Genomic DNA, 21,775 nt, shown 5'->3' on the forward strand with positions numbered 1-21,775 from the left:
GACAGAATCTGCTTTCACTTGAGCCTGGGGAATATGTGAAAAAATAGGCAGGGCGGTCACGGTCGCCTGTAGGACATCCACACCCCATCCCCTTAGACCAGACCAGCATTTTGGGCATCCACCTTGAATCCCTGTGTTCAGAATTACTGCAGCATGAATTATATTTTCCAGTAATAACTTCTTAGTTTCTCATTAGCACTAAACGGAGCTGTTTGATGCCCAAGTGATGATTTACGGCACTCAACATTAACCTTGCTAGTTTCAGCATAACACTTCATGCCGCTATGCAAACTGAAAATTGCAGTTGGGTTTAAATATGCAATACGAAATGTGAATAACCTGTTGGAATGTTTTAAACAGGAGGGAGGCTGTTTACTACCTTGCGGAACCTGAGCTATGATGGTATTTATTAAGACATGGCTGATCTTAGAATCATACAATCACAGAACAACTTGGGTTGGAAGTAGCCCACACGGTTCCAACCTCCCTGCTGTAGGCAGGGCTGCCACCCACCAGCTCAGCCAGGCCTTGAATGCCTCCAGGGATGGAGCAGCCACAGCTTCTCAGGGCAGCCTGTGCCACGGCCTCACCACACTCCCAATGAAATATTTTCCCATGACATCCGTATCTCTGCTATTTTCGTTTAAAACTATACCCCTGTGTCCTACCCAGGTAAAAAGTTGATTAACCTCCTGCTGATAAGCTCCTTTTATGTACTGAGAGGTCACAATGAGGTCTCCCCAAAGCATTCTTTTCCCCAGACTGAACAAGCCAAGCTCTCAGCCTGTCTTTGCAGGAGAGGTGCTCCAGCCCTCTGATCATCTTTGAGGCCCAGTTCAGGACACACTCCATATCTTTCTTGTGCCTGGAGCCCCAGACCTGGATGCAGTACTTCAGCTGGGGCCTCATGAGGACAGAGGAGTGAGGAACAATCTCCTTCCTCACCATGCTGGTCACCCCTTTTCTGATGCAGCCCAGGATACAGTTAAGGCCAACTGTGAGGCTGCAAGAGCACGCTGCTGGCTCATGTTAAGTTTTTTAACTATGATTTTCATCTTAAGCAATTTCTCATCTCTCCCTTCTGCAGAGCCGGCAGCCCTTGTTCATTGCCCACCCTGGCAGTGGGCCTGCAATTCACTGGCAGAGAAAAGAAACAGACAAACAAAGGAATTGCCAAGGACTGCTGCAGTGACATTCTTAAGGAATTACCGTCTTTGACTGGTAGATCGTCTTGCTGTCCTGTCCTTCCATCTAGGAATGAGTCTACAAATTGGCAATGATCTTCTCCATGGCCCCTCTGGTCTCCTATGTTATAGAATTGTCCTGAAAGGAAATAAGCAAAGTTGAAAATCCACATCCCATTTAGTGAAGGCTGAAGCCACCCACCTGAGATCGATACTCTTAGCTCTGTGGGGAAGCTAAAGCGAATGCAACCATTCTTTACCTCTCAGGATCTGCAGCTGTAATTAGCGTGTTAAGTGCACAGTGCAAGCACAGTGCTCATGGCTGCTGACAGCAGCACCCCACTCTGCCAAAATCCATGCCTGGATGTTTTTTTCCCCTCCTTAACTTTCATACAGTAAGCAAAATCCTGTTATTACCTACAACCTCATTCTGATTGTATAAAAAAATGAGGTAAGTTTTGCTACCGATGTTAATAGAAGGTGGGCCTGGTTCCCTGTTGGGAAGTCCTGAGAATATTTGAAGAAGTCTTTATAGCCCACCTCATAACACATGCAAACCCTGTTCTAAAAATTTGATTTTTACAGCTTGCATGTGCAAGTGATATCCTTTAACTAATATATGACCTTGGTGTACTAACTGCTTATCCAGAACATGAAATGGGCCCATACGGTTCCTTGTAGGTCTCTTTAATGGGACCCTTGACTGTGAGCAGAAAATAACATCACAAGTAGCAAACAGTGTGTGCTGACATTACCGGCTGTCCCTAACCTGTTGAGGACTCCCAGTGAAGGAGTTTTTGCAGAGGTTTTTACTTCTTGATATGATTTGCAAGAAGAAAATTAGCACAATTCTGTTAAAAAGATGGAAGAAAATGCGTCATCTTCACTTCCAAGTCCTAGACAGGAAACATTGCCAGATAAAATCAGCAATTTATCTGACCTTTCACAGCATTTCTTGACATATCCAACCTCAAGGCTGTGCCTTTGAAAGGAAAGGTGACAACTAAGGCTCAGTGCTTGGGTATAAACTAAGCACAAAGTTCAGTTTCTCATTAGATGCTGGGTCTCCTGTGGCCCTGAATCTGTGCCCACCTGGCTGTGTGACAGCTGGTGAGGTAGTTCACACTACTCCCTAAAGTTCAATTAATAAAATAGCAGCCTACCAATACATTCACTCTTTCTCATGTTTCTGTGGTCTGATCAATACTTTGCCAAAAATTCTCACCTCCACTTGACAGTCTAGGTTTAGAAAATAATTTATTACTGTCTAGCTTTGGCTGCAAACGTATTTCTTTTCCATGCAGGAATTGGTCAGTGGGAGTTCCTCTTGGTATATTTTTGATCTGAAGTTGAGAACATTCAGGCTGCCTAAAACTGTATGGTTCTTTTTCTTGTTTTGCCTTTTCTTTCCATGGCTGTTGAACATCACACACAGAATTTATCATCCTCTTCTGGGGATAGTAATTCTGGCATAAGGTAAGGTTTTTTAATGGATGCTCTTAAGAAAATTAAATACTATTTTTATTTTACACACCGTGATTTCTGCAAAAACAGAAGAACAAATTCATGCTAAAAACAAGCAAGGTCCACAATGCAACCAGATTTCAAGATCATTTTGCTGCTTCAGCAGCAAAGCTTTGGGAGATACTTTCAGCATAATGTTAAATAAAGACCTTTTGCTCTTGGCACACTGCACAGCTGGCAGTGCTAGCAAATAAAACTCTACTGGGCTAGGGAACACGACAGGACAAGGTATGACAGTAAAATGCAGGAGAACAGAGTTTGGCTTCAAATTGGAAATTATCCCTCAGTAATACAGAGGCCCATGTCATCACAGCCTCACTTAGGAGATGATAGGTGGGGAAAAAATCACAGAACAGCTTTCCTCTTACATAAACATTTCAGTTCCTTCAAATATTGCAACAAGTGGCCAGCACTGTTTGTAAGAATTCAAGTGTAAGAACCAACTTCAGCAAGCATAATGAATACAATGCAGCTGTCATGATCTTTCCCCAGCCAAGTTAAATCACCACCCTTCCAGCAAGAACAAAACCAATCTAACAAAAATAGGAAATTGGGCTTCTGACATATTACACTTTTATTCTAAGACTGAAGTAGCTTTCATTGCAGTGTTAATTCACTTGATTTAGAGCTACAGCGTAGTCCTGCTAAATTAGCACTGCCATTTCCTCTACTGGCTGGTTGTGTGATACGCTACGCCTCATTGCCAGCTTCTGTCATTTGATCACAGCTGGTTAGTGCAGTCACAGCTGAATGAATGATACCTCTGTTCAAAACCATCATCTTATTCACATAATTGCCAAGGTATTACTTACGCATGAGGTATTGTACTTACTATTAATGACTGGACTTTCCTTCCTTGTCTGCTCACTGGGGAACAGTGATGGCAGCTTAATGTTACTTTGGCACAGGCTGTCCTATGGTCCCTGTTTCCCTTTTCACTCCCTGTTACCACACACAGAGACCTCTGAGCCCTGCTGTTGTGAGTTGCTGAGCTCAGAAGTGGGGCAGTGTTGGGTTATGGAAGATGATTCTTTCAGTCTCTCTTAGTTAACTCAATCCAGTGTGATGGACATACATACTGTCTAACTTACACTCTAAGACATTACCCATACATGTGGTTTTTTTTGGTTTTTTTTTTTACATTCTTTGTGCTCTGAATGCTATACTAAAGCCATCATAATGGAGATTTCAAGAAAAGACTTCATGCAGAAGGAAATCAGGAACTCTGAAAGGATAATAAGTTAAAATATCTCCAGATATACATTTTACAATCTATATGAGATACTAAGTTCTGCTTAACTATCAATTAATCAAAAACCAACACTTCTACAGACTTTTTCCCCAGCTCAGACACAGGACATGTCACTTGATTCAGGTCTTAACTACCTCATTTGCTAATGATTGCAGGATGCTGAACAGATCCTGAGAAACTAAGGACAAGTAACTGCTGTTAGTAATAAAGCATAACATAAGAAAAAGAAAGATGACAGCATGAGATAAAGAACAAAAATGAGCAATGTGAAAACAAAAATGTCAAAGCAGGTGAGAAAAAATTGTCCACTAGAGTTGAAGGAATGTATTTCTAAGACCCACAGTAATATAACAAGTTTAGGAAACTGAATGGGAATGACTGCACTCTAAACTTGACCTAAAATTAGGCCCTGATGCTCTACTAAGAACTGTTCCAGGCTACCATTCAAATACAGATTTGGTGCCATTATAGCATAAACTACTGACTGTCAGACATCTGTTATTTATTGGTTTTCTCTTAAGATCCCCAGGATACCAACAGGTGCTGTAAATCAGACGATGATTGTGGAGAAATAACACTTCAGTCTGAAAACTCAGTATCAAACAATGACTACTGAGCACAAGCAGACTATTATTTGTTATTAATTTGTCTAGGGACTACATTAATCGCACTTAATCACACTTCAACAGTGCCCATCTTGTTAAGCCTCTTAGTTCTTCATATTTGAAGAGTGTAAGATGTGCACAACAATGACTTGAGCATCTCTTACCTGTAAGTGAATCGCTGAGGTATATCTTGTATCTTAAAGAATTACACAGCTGCACACCTACAAACTTCTTATACCAGGTCCTTTTCACGTACTGTTTCCCTTTGCATTCTGAGTAAGTGTCAGAATTGAATGGGATTTCAGTCCAGATAGCATCCTTTCCCACTGCATGAGAGGAAGAAAGACACTAAGGTAAGGCAGTTTGTATAAAACTGTGTATAGCAAATATATTCTACTAAATAGAATTAGAAACCTTGAAGGAGCAGAATGTGCTTTGAAATATACTAGTAGCACCTGTCACCTGCATTTTGAGCATAAAAGCTATTTCTTTAGGACTGAGGAAGGACTGAGGGCTCAGCTATGATCAATGCAGTGAACTGCTTCTGCTTTCTAAGCTGGGAGCTCTCACTTGTTAGGGGAACAATGTCTATGTGTTGCCAAAATGTTCATTTACAATGTATGTGATGCAGTCATTGTTTCTATGTGGAATCAAGACAGGAAGGTCAACTTGCAGCAAAACGTGTGTGATTAAAAGCACATAAAAGTGTCACAAATCATGCAGAAATAAATGGTGTCAGTTTTTGTCAAAGTGTTGTCCATTACAAATGCAAAGAGTGCTCAATTTGTGTGAATGTCTTTCTGCTGTTCTTCCAAAGCTCAGTCTACCTCCTGCTGAAGACAGCAAGTCTCACAAGTGTCGTAAAGCAGAGGTGGAGTACTTCAGAAGCAGATATTTCTTTTTAAAAAACATAATGGCAGATAAATAGTTTCCTCCAAGTTGTGTTCTGTTAAGTCACTTAAAAAGTGTGAAATAGCTTATTCATTTTGAAGAGTCTTTCCTTTGATTTAATGACAAAACTGAGAAAATATGAGGCTGTCTTTTGGCTCATCTGCGTACATTGGTTTGAAGCCATCCCAGCTGCCATGGGAGCATCACATCACACTGATTGCATTCTGCTCAGGTAAACAAGTAGCCTGGCACGTATTCCTGACAAGGAATACGGGTGGAAAGAATTAATTCATGCACAACAGCTATTTGATTCCATAGCTCACTTAACTGGTGCAGACTGCTGCCACCACCATCCCCCTTAAAATTACACTATTTCTGAAAAAAATGCCTGGTCAGAAGACACAATAATTTATACAAGGCTTACTTGAAATAGGCTCACTCACTCTTGGGTCCGCTGTGGAAATAAAACAAACAGTCAATCAGACACTGTAAAATTAAGATTCCCATTATTCCAATGGAAAAGCATTGTCAAGTCATTTTCTACAGTTGACACAGGCTGCATATTGTGAAATAGAAAAATTAAATTAATTAATCCAAATTAATCACACTTTAAATTTAAAGAAAGTAATGTCACTGTGTGAAACTACAGCATCAGTGTGCTTTTAAACATTTTACTCACAGGACTCTGCCTTCAAACCAGGTTCTACTGAAAACAGGAATTTAAACCTGTAAAACTCAATTCTACTCTGCTTCTTTTTTTCTTTTCCTTTGTTTCTTTCTTCCTATCTTTCTTTATTATTATTATTATTATTATTATTATTATTATTATTATTATTATTATTATCAGTCCCTATACTTAAATAAAAGAAAAATAACACTCCTGTTGCACTTGCCACTCAAGACTTGTCTATTATCACCCCAAAAGTGAGAAATGGATGCGTGCAATTAAGACAAAATAAAATGTCATGCTTCATTTGGCCAAGCTAAATAGGAGACAGAATATAAGCCTTGTCATTTGTGAAAACTGCACCTGGCATAAACATTAATTCAGTTTTGACAATTTAGGACTACAAGGAGTGCATTCATGGTTTTAAATACATGTGGCTTAGTCTGGGCTCCTCCCTGCCTAATCTCTTGTTCAACTGAAACTCTCATCCATCAGTGAGCATTAGATCAGGACTATTATACTGTTACACCTGGTTTAAAATACTGATTAAGAAAGTCCTTTCAAAGAGGTTAAACCCATCTTTTTATTTATATGGTCCTTAAGTACTATCAAACAAAAACTACTTCTACACAAATGACAACACCTAGTTTGTACAGAGTTACTTACTGTCTACTGGAGTTAGCCTCAATGGGAGTAAGGCTATCTCTGATTCTCACCTTTGAGTCAGACAGGAGTTAAGCTTGTAAATGAGCCAGTGTTCAAAATAGACTTGTATATACTTCTTCAATATTTTCACAAGAGAGTAAACAGGATGGAAGAAGACATACTGGGACACCAATTGTTCCAACTACTATTGCTTGATCCCTTTTTCATCCTTAAGATATCACTATTTATTACACAGCAGCATTTTGAGCAGGCAGCAAGTTGTGTATAAACACAGTAGCCCAAAGAGAAACTTTATGTCCCCCAATCAGAACATACTAATGAGTTTGATAGGTATAAAAATACCAGGAACGTTGATCTTAAAAGACTGAAGATTCTTTAAAGTTCGTTTCTCCAAAGGAAACAACAGGAGATCTCTGTGTCCCTGCCTTTTTCTCTTCAGTATGACCATCTTATGCCCTCACCTTCCAGCCACTACTAATACTGAGTAGTAAAAAGCCAATTTGGAGATCAGAAAGAGCAAGATCAAATCCACAAAGTGAAGTAAGAGAACCTTTCATATATCTTAAACAAATGGATAAAAGTTAGTTCACAAACATGGATAAACAAATTACAGTCAAACCTTTGGAAGCACTTACCTGATTCAGTACTGAAAGCCACAACATTGCTACTTGGACCTTCACCAAGGGGGTTTCTGGGTTTCACGTGGAATTCATAACTGGAGAATAAGAAAACATCTGAATGAAAATTTTGCAAACCAACCATTTTCTCAGAGTCTGGACCATGCAAACTGCCAACACACACCTTGGTGCTTCTCACTCTTAGAGACGAACCCACGGGTGTTGTTTCTTGGTTTGAAAACATTGAGATGCTCTTTGCCCTAACTGTTCAAAGCCACTCTGAACACATATTTTACCAACCCTTTCCATAATTCTTTACACAAATATTATTAATGTTTGATTTAATGCACCACTGGTTAAAGTCTCCTCTTGCGTGTGCAGTTTCAGCTCTGGCAAAAGGAGAAGTTTAGGTGAGGTCAGAAACAATCTGATAAGGAGATATTGAGTAAAGCATGCTGCTCTATATTTGCACATTTTTAATTTCTAAGAACACAAATCCAATGTCGTATCTCTCAGTCTCACCACCACCAACAGATGAGGCCATTGTTGAAATGCAAGGTGAAGATCCAGTCACTTAAATACGTGTCAACAGCAAATAGAGGAAATAATAGGAACATATTGTGCAACACCACCTTATCTTTTCATAGTACCATCTTGAAACACCAGTCTATACTGCAGATATCTCATGATTTGTCTTCCACATAGCTCCGCTGGGAACTAACCAAATGCTAACTCAGCAATTCAGCTGACATTCAGTGAGATGCTGTGGGTAAACAGTAATTCAAAGTTAGCTACAAGCCTAAAAACGATGCACAGAACACACCGGCCAGATGAGGCAGAAAAGAGGGTTACAAGCGTGGAGACTGGTCATGGTTACGATCTTACCTCTCTGCAGGCTGGCAGCACCAGGGGATTTCTCACTGCTCAGCAGCAGCTCAGTTTCTCACCCACTGCCTGTGCTTGCATCTAGGAGCTCTGTGCCAAAGAACTGTGATCTATGTGTGTCTACACCAGCCAACAACACCCTCCTCGTGCCTCCCCTTCAGTTAGAAGTAGTAATCTGCCCTGTGCATGTCAGTTACAAATATTTTTTATATGCTCTGGGTGCTTGCATAGTGAATTTCTTTTAATATATAACATTTTCTTCATCAGCTAGAGAGATGCATGGGACACAGTGAGCCTAATAGACTAATAGCCCTAATAGACTAAACACACAACAAAATAGGAATCCCAGAACTGGGACTGAGCTTACGGTGTGATCGAGTTCACAGATCTGACTGTAAGTTTAAAGTTACGGTGTGGCTCTCTTCATAGAAAACCAAATGAAATCTCCCTTTTTGTGCATCAGGTGGAAGATCTGAAAAGTTAGAGAGGGACTCGTTATCAGGGATGAACTGATAGGAAAAGGTGTAATGGTTTAAACTAAAAAGAGGGTAGAGCCAGATTAGATATCAGGAAGAAATTATTAACTCAGAGGGTGGTGTGGCACTGGAACTGACTGCCCAGAGAAGTTGTGGATGCCTCATTCCTGGAGGTGCTCAAGGCCAGGCTGAATGGCGCTCTTGTCTATCCAATCTACTGGGAGACATCCCTGCCCATGGCAGAGGGATCGGAACTAGACAATTTTTAATGTCCCTTCCAAACTAAGCTATTCTAAGATTCTATGAATATAAAAATGTGTAAAAATATGAGTGCTTACTTGCTGCAATATTATGCATTTCAGCACAAGCTACAAGTGTGGGGAGAATTGCTTAGAGGTTCAAGAAAGCATGTAGGGCAAAGTTAAGAAAGGGGAATAGGAAAGCTGTATAATGATTATACCATACCTACATCATAGCTAGATTTGATAGTCATGAGAAACTGCAGCCTTTATTTCATCTTTATATCTGTGCACCCGTCATGCCAAATATTCTGCTACCCAATATATGCAGCAATCTAGCGCCTCTAACCACTTTAAGACTGATGTCTTACACACTTGGGAGAGGACTAGGCCTCCCAAATCCTTCCAAACTACATAAGACAATAAAAGTCATTGTACGGATTAAATGGACTTGACTCAACAGTAATTACTGTGCAGAGCACATTTTTCCACCATAGGAAATCACTATTCCACATGGAACCTTGGCAGATGTAACTGTTCCTGCATTTTTCAAATCATGCAAAAGAAGAAGGTGGAAGACGGCAGAACAGAAAATATCTGAAGAAAGGTTTCCATCATAATGCTGAGGACTGGAGGAGTTGAGTACAGTCCTGGGATATAAGGTCAGCAGATTGTGAGATGCCTGTGGTTAAATAACAATCATGCAAGACTGTCTCAACGTACTGAGCTTTTCTGTCTCTGGAGAATGTGCCTGAATTGCTGTGTCACTACACATAGAAAACAAAACAAGGTTTAACAGAAGGAAACATTTCCTTAAGCAAATTATGCTTAGCTTGTTTGAGAAGTCTCCCTTTTAATCAGGCTACAAGAAGGGCTGAGAGAAAAGGTTGCAGTGTAGTTCTCATCTTTTGACCCTTGCTGTTAACAAAATCTTATCTATATGCATCAGGAAATTTTTCTCTTCTATGCGGATAGCACATTTTTGCTAAGTGCAATACCACCTAGATAATGATAATGACATGAGCAGGTGAGTATGGATTAATACTATAAACTTTCAAAAAGGTTCTGGCTTCCAGTTGGGATTACTTAGTGTAGAGAAGATAAAGCTCCTCTCTTACAGTGGAGGTCTTTCAATATTATAACGGAGACCTTACAATGAGGAGGCTTTCCAATATTTAAAGGGGGAAAAACATGGGGAAGAATTGTTGTGAGATAGCGTAGTGACAGAACAAAGGGTTATGATTTAAATTCATTATCTAGATGGAGATTAACATTAAGAAGAATGGTGCAGGACTGAATCACGTTGCTCAGAGAAGGGTCATCCCTGGAAGTGATCAAGGCCTGGTTGGATGGGGCTTTGGGCAACCTGGTTCAGTGGGAGATGTCTCTGCTCAGAGCAGGGAGGCTGGAGCCAGATGGTCTTTAGGATTCCTTATAACCTACAGCATTCTATGACTCTTATCCAGTAGAGGTATGAATACATACTTGGCAAGGCCTTTAAGTAAATTATGACAAACTCTTTTTTGTTTCATACCTTTAAACATGAAAAAAGCAAAACAAACAAACCCCAAACCAACTGTATATACTATATATATCTTACCCATTTTATCTTTACTTTAAGATTTTAGTTTTCTCTCTCTCGCTTTTTTTTTTTTTTTGGTGTTTTTACGTGCATTTATTTTTATTAGATTTTTTCTGCATTTACATTTCCTGCTATTTATATTCCTCAAGAAACCTTATGGTTGGAAACATACTTTACTTTTCCTAGGGATACAATCTAAACCAAAAGTCCAAAAAGACCCCTCCAAACGTACTTAAAAAGGAGAAAAGTGTATTTGAAATTATCAAACTACTTAACCAGGTAAAAGATCAGAATCTTTCCCTGTGGAATGCAAGCATCACAGCCTTTTTGTTTTTTAATAATATTTTTTGGTTTTGGAATAGAAGCTTCCACCAGTAGACTGAGGGGACACACCCCCTATTTTAATGACTATCTGAATTTCCCTAGGGCTATTCTGGCACATCTCTGACTAACACAGCAGAACTGCAGTTTTCATATTTTCCTTTATTACCTTCCAATTACTGCCAACCCAAACATGCATGAGAACTTGTTTTCAACAATATTCAGACTCTTTTTTGGAAGCTTGTATAGTAATTAGCACTGCAAAGTTTCCTGGACACTAGTGACATATTCTATGAACCTAGCTGCCCTTAAACAAACCACCAGAATGGAAGAGAAAACATACCCTTAGTTAAAAAAAAAATAAATTATATATATATTATATATATATATTAAGATAGGGCAAATATAAACAAAACCAACATATTTTGGCAGGAGAACCAGCAGAAATAGCAAAATAAAAATGATACCAGATTAGATGACTGAGAGACTTAGAAAAATTAGATCAATTTTACAGTTAGAAAACTAATTAAAAAAAATGTCAAAATTCCTTTGGAAATGGGAAAGTAGATCTGGAAGCAAAAGAAAAGAAAGAAAAAAATCCCCAAACAAACCAAAACCCAAACTAAAATCCCAACATCTGTTTTTAATATTTTAGTTTAAGAAAGATCCATTAAAAAGTTGCAGGACAGTGAAGCTGATTTTAGTGATGGAGAGGATGGAGAAGAACATCATCATTATTACTCATGAGACAAAATGAAGGAGTCAAAAATCATATTAAGCCCATTTCTATGCAGGTCTCTCTGGGCTTATTACAAGTAAGTGTCTCAATTAAGGAAATGCTGAAAAAACTGGATAATTAGCTTACTTTGCCAGATACTCACATGGCAGACCTTGCTCGACTATTATCATAGGAGAAATTACTGCAGTACTTTCTTTGTCTAAGGGCAGTATAAAACTAAGAAAAGACAAAAAGCATGAAGAATGGGATTCTGGGTACTCCAGGGAAAATAAGAGTTCTATAGGAGGCAGTCCTGTAAACAAACTCAAGTATATGAGATCTGTATGACAAGTTAGATGGAATGTTACAGGTCTCCTCAAGTGACTGCTAGGAAAATAGACTGTAATTGTTTTGACCAAAATGATTAATCTTGTGGTTTGGCTTTGGACGTTTTCCAAGTAGAGTAGATGGTGCACTTCTCAAAAACCTGCTCTCAGCATAAAAACTGTGAATTTTACAGTCAGAGGGCAAATATTAAGCTGACAACGTAGTTCGTACTAGAACATTATTTTCCCTTTTTTCGTTGCTAAGAAATAAATGATATTTGCCTTAACATACAAAAAATATCTCAGCCTGCATCAAAGAATATGAGCAAAGCTGAGATTAACAAGATCAGAAACTACTCACAGGAGAAAAAAAATCATACAATAATTCAGGTTGCAAGGGAGGTCAGAAGGTTATCTGATCGAGGCCTCTTTTCATTACAGGGCCAACATAAAAGCTACATGAGGTTGCTCAGAGACTCACAAACAAGCTCACAGATAATCACTGCTTGAATGAAATTGAAGAAAGGAGGATAAACGGTGTTGAGCTGTTTCACTTTGCTTAACGAAAATGACTAATTGAAGGATAAAGATAGTAAAAGCTAAAGAAAATTTGGTGTGGTATGAGTGACAAGGAACAGAGGACTGGCTGAAATGTGACCTGAATCTACTCTGAAATTCATGATAATAGTGTGAAAGATAATAAAAGCTAACTTCAGTAAAAAGTTGTATATGCAATTATTAGCTCACAGAAGCACATCTGTAACAGGAATTCTTAAGCAGAAGACATTCGTAAAACAAGAGAAAGATTCCCCTTTGAGCACATTTAGATGAAGGGGGCCTGCAGGAAAGCTGGGGAGGGACTTCTGATAACAGCAGGTAGTGACATGACAAGGGGAAGTGATTTTAAACTGCAAGAGGGCAGATTTAGGCTAGATATTAGGAAGAAATTATTTATTGTGAGGGTGGTGATGCCCTGAAACAGGTTGCTTAGTGAGGTTATGAATTCCCCTTCCCTGGAAGCATTCAAGGCCAGGCTGGATGGGTCTTTGAGCAACCTGGTCTAGAGGGAGGTGTCCTCTAATTCTATAGCAGGAGGGTTGGAACTAGATGATCTTAAAGGTCCCTTCCAACCCAAGCCATTCTATGATTTTATGATTCCATGATAACTCTCTATGTAAGAATTATCTATAGTTTATAGATATATCTATACTTTATCTTGCATAATATAGCTATACAGCATGTTTTGAGATATTACAGGTAAAAGCACAATATTTGATGAAACTAAATCCAGATCCAGAGCATCTGGAGCCAGAGAACAGCTTAGTGCCAGGAGGTGCAGCAATTTCAAGAACTCTGACCCACCACATTATGTATACAACAATGAATACTTCCCAGGTTGCTAACACGAACAGCAGCTAAGATGCAATAGTGAAATACCTCAAGCACTGTGTTTGGCAAACCTCCAGGTGAGAAAGACATACTTGTACTATAAGGAAAACTTCTTTAAATAAATGCTTCGGCCAGGCATGCCTTGCTAAGAGAGAACGGAATAGACATAATACCCCCTTTTTTCTGGAAAAAAGGTGCAGGAATCTTAATGCTCCAAGGAAATCAAACTGTAGAGGAGTTTGTAGAAGTCTTTTTTTTAATAAGCACTTGTGCAGGAAGCAAATGAATGTGCCTCAGATTTATTTAGAGGGTATATGTCCTCACATTCAGGCAGATTTTTAACTTCTACTCTCAAGTCCAGATGTGTTGAGATCAAGTCACCAAGAAGGAATAAAGTTGTCTTGTAACAACAAGACAAACAGGATATATGAAAAACTGCCAGAAACTTCATTTCTTTAAAGGTAGCCCTCATAAGTTGCTGTACGTCCTTGAAGATTCATTTGCATTTTCATATTAAGATGGAATGAATGTCTGAAACACAAGTAGCTGATAACTATACAGCTAACCAGAACTCCGTTTCTCTTTTGATAAAACTATTTTTTTCTGGATCTAGCCACCTTTCAGGTAAACAGCCATTATAATAATCCTCAAAGAAATTTGTATCCTGCTTATCCTCCATGTTTATAGTTACTGACAGCTGCAACCACACAAGCAATTCTTCAAGAGAGACTCTGACAGTCTCTCATTGCAACTGTCTTCCTAACACAGTCCAAATTTCTTACATACTCCAAGTCTGGCCATTATCTACTCATCTGCAAAAGCTGTCTTTCTCAAGAGGGGTGCCTGGCTTACTGCAGAGCTTTCCAGAGGTGTAGCAGTATGATCTATTTGAAAGAAGAATGCAACAGAGAAAAGGAACAGCATAATCTGTCAGGCATAGATACACTCAGTTTTTCACAGCTGCCTGCTTTGCCCCTTTGCACTGATGATTTGTTCACATTGCTTCACTCCTCCTGGATGTGGGCAATTAATTCTTTAGCTTCAGGCCAGGCATTAACGTATCCTATCTGTTTTACCTCAACAGGACAAGGGGGGCTGCAAACCATCTTTGTCATGTAATGCTTCTCAAAACTAAACATCTGGAGAATTACAGGCTTGAACTGTAATTCTGCTGCCATAGGAAGTTTCTGTTTAAAATTTACTCACTGAGACTGAGATTCAACATTCACAGTCATTCTTATTCCTTTTGGAAACCCACCATTTAGATCTGCCCAGATTGGATCAGTCTTGAACTTTCCTCAGCTCTGGAGGCACTGAATCTTCAGAGCAGCATATGGGATTCACACAGCATCACTGATGGCTTCAGGAAAGTTGGAAAAACTAGAATCTCAAATTCAGCTCGTCAGCTTCTCCGAAGTGTTTCAGGGCCAAGAGGTTCTTTCCTAGCTAATTCACTTTCTGCTACTGAGCATCTCTTTCCATATACTTGCTGGTAGTTTTGTAAATGTTGGTCCTTTGCAAGACGGATTTCTTTTTCTCCTCCAAGTTTCTTTTCCAATTCCACCTCTTCTACAGCTCTTTCTTTCAAGGCTAGTTATGGAAAAATCTCCTTCCTGGATTTAATGTATTACTTGATGAAATTGCAGACATTTCAGGGACTCTGTTAATTAATTTATTCAGCTGTGTTTCACTGTGTCTTTCTTTCTCTTCTATTTTCATTCACCTCTACCCACCAGACCATTTACATAATCAATGAGCAATCAGCTCCTGACAGATAGGAAACCTGTGTTGTGGACATGTGTTTTTCTTTGCAACACTGACACTGCCTACATGACGCCAGTTGTCTTCAATGACTTTCTTACTTTTCCTGAACTCAGTGTGCCAACAAGCTTGGATTCAAACAGCAACAGTAATAACTTCTTGTCCTTCTGAGTCTTCAAAATTAGGGAACACACATTTTGAAACTGGAATTTAATCAGAGCTGCACTGAGGACTTCACCTCCTTGAAATCCTATAGGACTGAAGGGACGTACAACACTGCAATTCATGTAAAATATTTTCAGTCTCAGATGATGGCTTTGTGAACCCAGAAATACTCACTGCCTTTCCCTTCTGAGAGTGGGACAGTGGGGGTTATAGCCGTCACCTCATCAGGGTGAAGGTACCCCTTTATATCCTAAAACATCATCTGCCAGTTGGTGCTAATCTCATATCAAGCTTGTTTCAATGAAATCCACACTACACAAGGCAGCTTGTGTCCATGGTCTCCAGTCTGCTCTTGGTGCCCAAACCCCAAGTCTTCTCGTAGGTACTGACAGAATTGTTACAAATTAAAGTTAAATAAACCAGCTTATCTATTTCACACAGCTCCTGTCCTCCTTATGACCTTTCCAAGAGTTCTAACTAGTTCTGCCTGCCTACACCTTGCTTCCTTTTTGAAAAAAAAAACCACATTTGTCTAAAGATGATCTTCAATAATGCAATGGAACTGCATTATTCCAAAGTAGAGCTTAAAATAGAAATGAAAGTACAAACACCAGCGCTCACTGTCTTTCTTCAGCTGCTAGTCCAGAGATCTTTTGCTTTGCTGTCTCATCTCAGCCTCCTCACTTGATGAAATGGAGGAAACTAAGGCTTGGTCTCCAGCATCAGTTGTATTGCTAACATATAACAACTGACAGAACAACATATAGGCAATTCACTCTTCCACAAGCAATGTGCCTTTAGGACATAGCAGAATAATTTCCTTCTGGAAATAACAGAGATAATTGTCATTACTGGCATTCTAACCCATCTTTAGATGGGTTTCTTTTCCACTTCCTTTCTTCTCCACTTTCTGCAACAATTCCTTACTCTTCCTTCTAGAAGCTGCTAGTCACAAGCAGGTGAGATAAAACTCTGTGTGCCAGATTAATTGCCTGTCACCTCAAAGTTAAGTCTCATTTCTGGTTCTGCACAGAATTTTGTGCTACATTACAGATTTAATCATAGTAATAGAAAAGAGGTGACTATTTGTGATGGAAAAATATGATTACCATAGTCAAACAGTGTTACTGGAGAAACCACTAACTTTGCAATGCAATAAATGAACAACAGAAGTACAGGACGCTGATTTTTTTCCTCCTCTCTCCAGACCAATTTATTGGAAATTTCCTAAACATTCCTCAGAACTGTCTTATCTGTTAAAAGAAAGCAAAATACAAATATACCTTTTCCTATCAGAGCACGACTAAAACAAATTTGCTCTTGTACATTGCATATATATGTATATATAATCTGAAGTAACTATTCTTTCATTTATACATATAATACATTTTCATTTGAAGGAGCAGATAGTTGACAGTTTAAATTAGTTGAATTAACTTCGAAAATAGTTTTATTTAATTACCTTGTATCAGGTTTTAGGTTTTCCACAGTAGAATGGGTTTGATTTGTAGTGATAATTGACTTCTCCTTTTCACCATCAGTTGCTCCATTTTCAGTTGACACAACCTCATACTCTGAAAAATTACAGTAAAGTGAAATTTACTTAAATAACAGCTCTAGCTCATGTTTCTTTGTCACTCCCTCTTTTCTAATCTTTTTCTCATCTTCCACTGTCTAACAGACTGCATGGATCTCTCATGTGAACAAGTCTGGGCATCGCTATTCTAAAACAGCAGGAAAAACTCTTGAAGAGTTCCAATTATACATGGATGAGTATCCAGCCCCTCATAATACAGTTAAAGGACAGAGGATATTCAACATCTTACCTCTGTCCAAAGGTTCACTACTAACAGAATTCTGAACACAAAGAAGTTTAAATATTCTTTCATCTGAATAAAGAAGAATCAAAAATGACATTATAGTTTCTAAATGCTTAAACCTTGACAAAACTAAATTTTTAAGGTTTCCACAGGAAACTACTTTTGGTGGTGCATTTAGGGAATATGTCATTTTAGAATTAAATAATTTTGTTTAAATTTACTTCTGTATTTATATTACCTACAGAGGCTTATTACTTTCTTTTACTGTCACTGCTATTTACCACCAAGAGCAAGTCATGCTCTGAGTAGGGAAGTAACACCAGGTATTTGGGAAGAAGATAACCCTTCAGCAAACCATAGCTAAGTCCAAGACTGTGATGCACATGTGGATTTTAGATCACTTGTCATAATATTTTCAGAAGGGTCTTTGTATATTGTATCTTAAAATAGTCTCAATTCTTTGGAGCATATGTGGAGCAAAATTAAACTTTAAAATAGGTTTAAGAGTATGTTAGAATATCTGCACAAAGAATTACTGCTGATATTGAAGACTTCAAACTTTCCGTGCCCAAAAGTGCTCCCCTAAAGGATACCCATGAAGAGCAAAAGACCAGTACGTGTTAAAAACAAAATCAGAGACCTGCAGAAATGGATAGCTCAGATGCAAAAAACTATGTGGTTTGAACTTTTAACACATTCAAGTTGGAAAATAAAACATAAAACAATGTTTGCATAGGCATGTGCCTGCACGCACACATACAAAGAACTACTGGAGTGCATCCAGCACCTGGTTGTTACTATATACTAACAATGAACCTCACTGGATTAGAAAATACGCTGCACTACGTCACTAAGGCAACACAAGCAGACTGGCAGAGCAGTCTGACATTTGCAGCCTTTATGAAAACAACAAGGTAAGCTCGGTCACTGTTTTGGAATTTGTCAGACCTTTCCATTACTGAAGAACAATTTTGTTTTTAGTAATAACTAAAATGATGAAAATCCTCATGCAATACGCTATTTAGCTAAAGGTCAACTGCAGCAATTCTTTCTTTAAAAAGGCTTAAAAAATTACACCACTGTTTCCATAGCTCTATCTGAAAAGGAAAAATAAAAAAATAAAAAAGTAAAATCTGACGCCCAAATTGAAACAGCATGTATAAAAATGCAAAAATAAAAAGAGATGACAGAAAATTTGATTTGTTCATCTAAACAAGTGAGATCATCTTTGTGCCAACATGAAATAATCACCTTCTTGAGAAAATGGGATTCGTTGCCTTCTCTTGAATACAGAAAATGTCCTTGGATGAGTCAATAATGGAGTTATTATTTTGAAGTTAAAATGAAAGAGACAGTCTCAGTGGGAGTCTTTGTAGACCACAGAATTCAAACATTATGTGCTACACAAACTGAATTTTAAAAGAATCAAAATTGTATTTATGGGAATGTTTTTATTTCTACAAATTAGGCTACCTATCTAGAATGAGAACTAAAGCTTATCTCAGTGAAACAAAATGAATACTATTCACACGTTCTGCAGAAAGTTTTAGTCTCCTTTCTCAGAACAGAGAGGGATGCCAGGTGCCTCAGAGAATAGTCTTCCATAAGAATCTCATAGAAAGTTGACTTTTGCAAGCACTGATTACAGCAAGCACTTCTACCCAAAGACTTATAAAATCCACTGTGCATTGCTCGCTCTGTTTTCACAACAAATGTGAAAAGTAAAGGAAATAAGACTGTATTTAAATGGTAACCGAGCTTTGCTTTCATCACAACATGATGCATGTTGACATTTTTCCCAGCTATTATGTAAATATTTTTATATTTCTGTGATTGAACTGGTTGTGCTGCAGTGGGTATGACATGTTCAAGAAAAACAGCAGGTCTGCTTCCAAGAAAACATGAAGACTAAGCGAATATCTGGTCCGAACAAACTAAGGTCAGGTATGTAGAGAAGGCCTCCGAATGTCAACAAAAACAACAAAGCAAAACAAAAAGAGGCATTGCAGTACTACTTAGAATGGGGACTGTTCACAGAGCCTCACCTCAGCCTTGTGCTTAGGCTACAAATAGGTTCACACCTTTTTTCCAGCACAACACAGCAAGTTTGGTAACCATTCCTATCTCTTGTTAACACCTTATATTAGCCTATAGGCATTTTTCCCCTTTTCATTCAGCAGGAGAGGCAACTTTTTTCCTGTTTCTCTGAAGAGAAGATGAAGGCTAATTTTTGTTTTGTGTGTCCCATTAAATTTGCATTTATTATTTCCCTAAACTGAGGAAAAAGCGAGAAAGAATGGAGGCTGAACGTAATAATCATTTCTAGAGGAACAAGAAAGGATTAATTTGGGAACGAGAGATTATGACATTCATCATGATATCTCTGCACTGAAATCTCTCATGATAGGCATATAGAGCATCATCTGAAAACATCTCACTTATATTCTAAAGTGAATAGCTAATGATCAAGTCTTGCTCTCCAGAGTTCCTACTCTTAACTGTTTTAGTCTCTTATAAAGCAACACAGCTATATCTGTTTGGCCACAGTAGTGACATACCAGTCATACAGCAAATCAACATTTTCTTTTATATCAGAGGAAAAAAATAAAGTCATTTTCTGACAGAACAGAGGAACCATACATTTCATGCTTAAATCTAGTCAGCTCGTGTTGATATAAGGAAGATGATGGAAGAATTATGAGTGGTCTCCTTATATGTTTACCTATCTAGGTACTCATTCATGCCTGGCTCACAAGTGTTTACTCTCCATACAATAACCTTCCTTTACAAACGAGAGCAAATAAACAGATACTTTTAAACAGAGAGAACTTGGTGACCTTATGCTGGATTCAGCAGGTAGCATGTGGCAGAGTTCTGCTGAACTACTAGAAGGATGTAAGCATTCTGGCTTATGTTTGGCTCACTGTTTCACTAATCAAAAAAATATCCTTAAGACATAAAAGATGTCTCCATTATGTGTATGTAACTAAATAATAAAGAGTACTGTTGCATTGCTGGAAATTCTTGACTTGATTTACCAGAAAGGTTGCAGATTTTTTGCTTATCTACAGTAAACAGAAATGTTAGAAATTAAGTCCTATTTCTTAATTTCTTACTGTGTCATCACAGACTCCAGTGATACAGTTGAGAAAATCTTGTTCTAATCTATCAGCATTTTCTTACACGTACTTGACAGACAGTAGCATGAAACAAAAGATCCCCTTGGATAAAAGCATTTTCTTAAATTACATAAAACCACCGTCAAAGTGAAAATAAACTAGAAATACTGTAATCTGATAAAATAGATGAAAAATCAAACCAACCAGTAACAGTATCATTGTCTGGTTTCTCCCAGTCCAATATGACGAATGTTGGACAGCCCTCGACAGTCACAACTGTGAGGTTGGTTGGAGGATTTTGCGGAGGACGAGTAGGTTCTTCTTTGATGCCAGCCTCTTCTTGAGGGAAATGTTCAAGAGAGCTTGTGATAGAGCAAGGCACATCATCGTCTTTCTTCATATACTTGACGTGGGGTGCTAAAAGCAATAAGAAAGAATTATTCAGTACAGAGTACAAACACTGATATTTTAATAAATATCAGTGCAGTTTCACCCAGTATACAACTTCCAGTTCAGGGAATATAGCAAAAAAATATGCACAAGTCAAAATCAACCACAAAAAGTTTAAGAATTAAAACTATATATTCAATACTCCCTCTAAGCTGCTCCAATTTATTTATTCATTTATTTTTAAAATTTTCATATTTGGTTGTTTTAGGTATGGAATCTGCACTCTCTTCACTCTCTTCCTACAGTCACCACTGATGAAAAGTTACTTTGCAGGCACTAGTGAGTAATACACATTGTTAAACAATCTGAAGTAATTAAATTCTACTCTGAAGAGTACAACTGGTTGTGCTCTTTCTACAGCAAAGTGACACCACAATTCCATTTGCAAATTTCGAGTGCTATGATAATACAGATGTAATGCCCATTAGTCCACAAGCAAGAGTAATGTTTAGTAGAGAGTAACTCAGTCATTAACTCGCAGATTCTAGAAAGTGCCAAAATCTCAAACAGTTTCAGCAGTACAGGATTAAACCTCAGAGCAAACCTGGGCAAATATCTTGCATTCTGCATGAAAATTTGGAAAATAAAATAACTGAAATTTAAATTTAATTATTATTAACAATTATTATTATAACAATTATAAACACATTAGCTCTAAAATTCAAATTTGCTATTCTGCAAAGTAGGAGGCTGTAGTAGGGAAGAAAGCAGAATAGGTGTAAAATGTATCCAAGGATATGCTGGTGAACCTGTCTCTCCATAGAGCCCTTTCATCTGACTGAAGTGGAAAAGAATCAAATGAGGTTCTGGCCCTCAAATAATCAAACAAGACAATTTTGATTAAAGACAGTTTCCATATATTCCCCCAAATTGAAATGACATAGCTTTTAAAATCCTACCTAGGTACCTTGGTTTGCCTGAAGAATCTGTTTCTGATGTAGGGCTTGAACTGAAGACAGTTGCATCAACTGTAAGAGACACATTTATGACTCAGTTTGCAATAAATACAAAGTTTCAGTGTTAGAACTCAAATCTCACAGTTCCGACATTTTAAAACATTCCTGGAAGTGTTCCTCTTAACTTTATAAAATATTAATTCACAACATATTATTATGTTT

The 21,775-nt window shown here is 38.2% G+C and overlaps 1 protein-coding gene across 50 annotated transcripts in view; it reads right to left on the reverse strand.

Annotated features, from left to right (window-relative positions):
- The window catches only part of ABI3BP (ABI family member 3 binding protein), a 126,349-nt gene that overhangs the window by 2,224 nt on the left and 102,350 nt on the right, over window positions 1-21,775 (reverse strand). For all 50 annotated transcript variants that reach the window (XM_085526069.1, XM_085526117.1, XM_032447821.2 and 47 more), the window contains 7 exons: window positions 21,557-21,625; window positions 20,412-20,624; window positions 16,731-16,842; window positions 7,425-7,504; window positions 5,881-5,910; window positions 4,730-4,891; window positions 1,210-1,323 (listed from right to left, as the gene is read on the reverse strand). In XM_085526069.1, coding sequence (XP_085382195.1) covers window positions 1,210-1,323; window positions 4,730-4,891; window positions 5,881-5,910; window positions 7,425-7,504; window positions 16,731-16,842; window positions 20,412-20,624; window positions 21,557-21,625 — 780 coding nt within the window. The remainder of the gene's footprint in view (window positions 1-1,209; window positions 1,324-4,729; window positions 4,892-5,880; window positions 5,911-7,424; window positions 7,505-16,730; window positions 16,843-20,411; window positions 20,625-21,556; window positions 21,626-21,775) is intronic.

Source organism: Coturnix japonica, chromosome 1, assembly GCF_054131305.1.
Source record: "Coturnix japonica strain WE chromosome 1, WE-NBRP24, whole genome shotgun sequence".
In the NCBI taxonomy this organism is placed as follows: domain Eukaryota; kingdom Metazoa; phylum Chordata; class Aves; order Galliformes; family Phasianidae; genus Coturnix; species Coturnix japonica.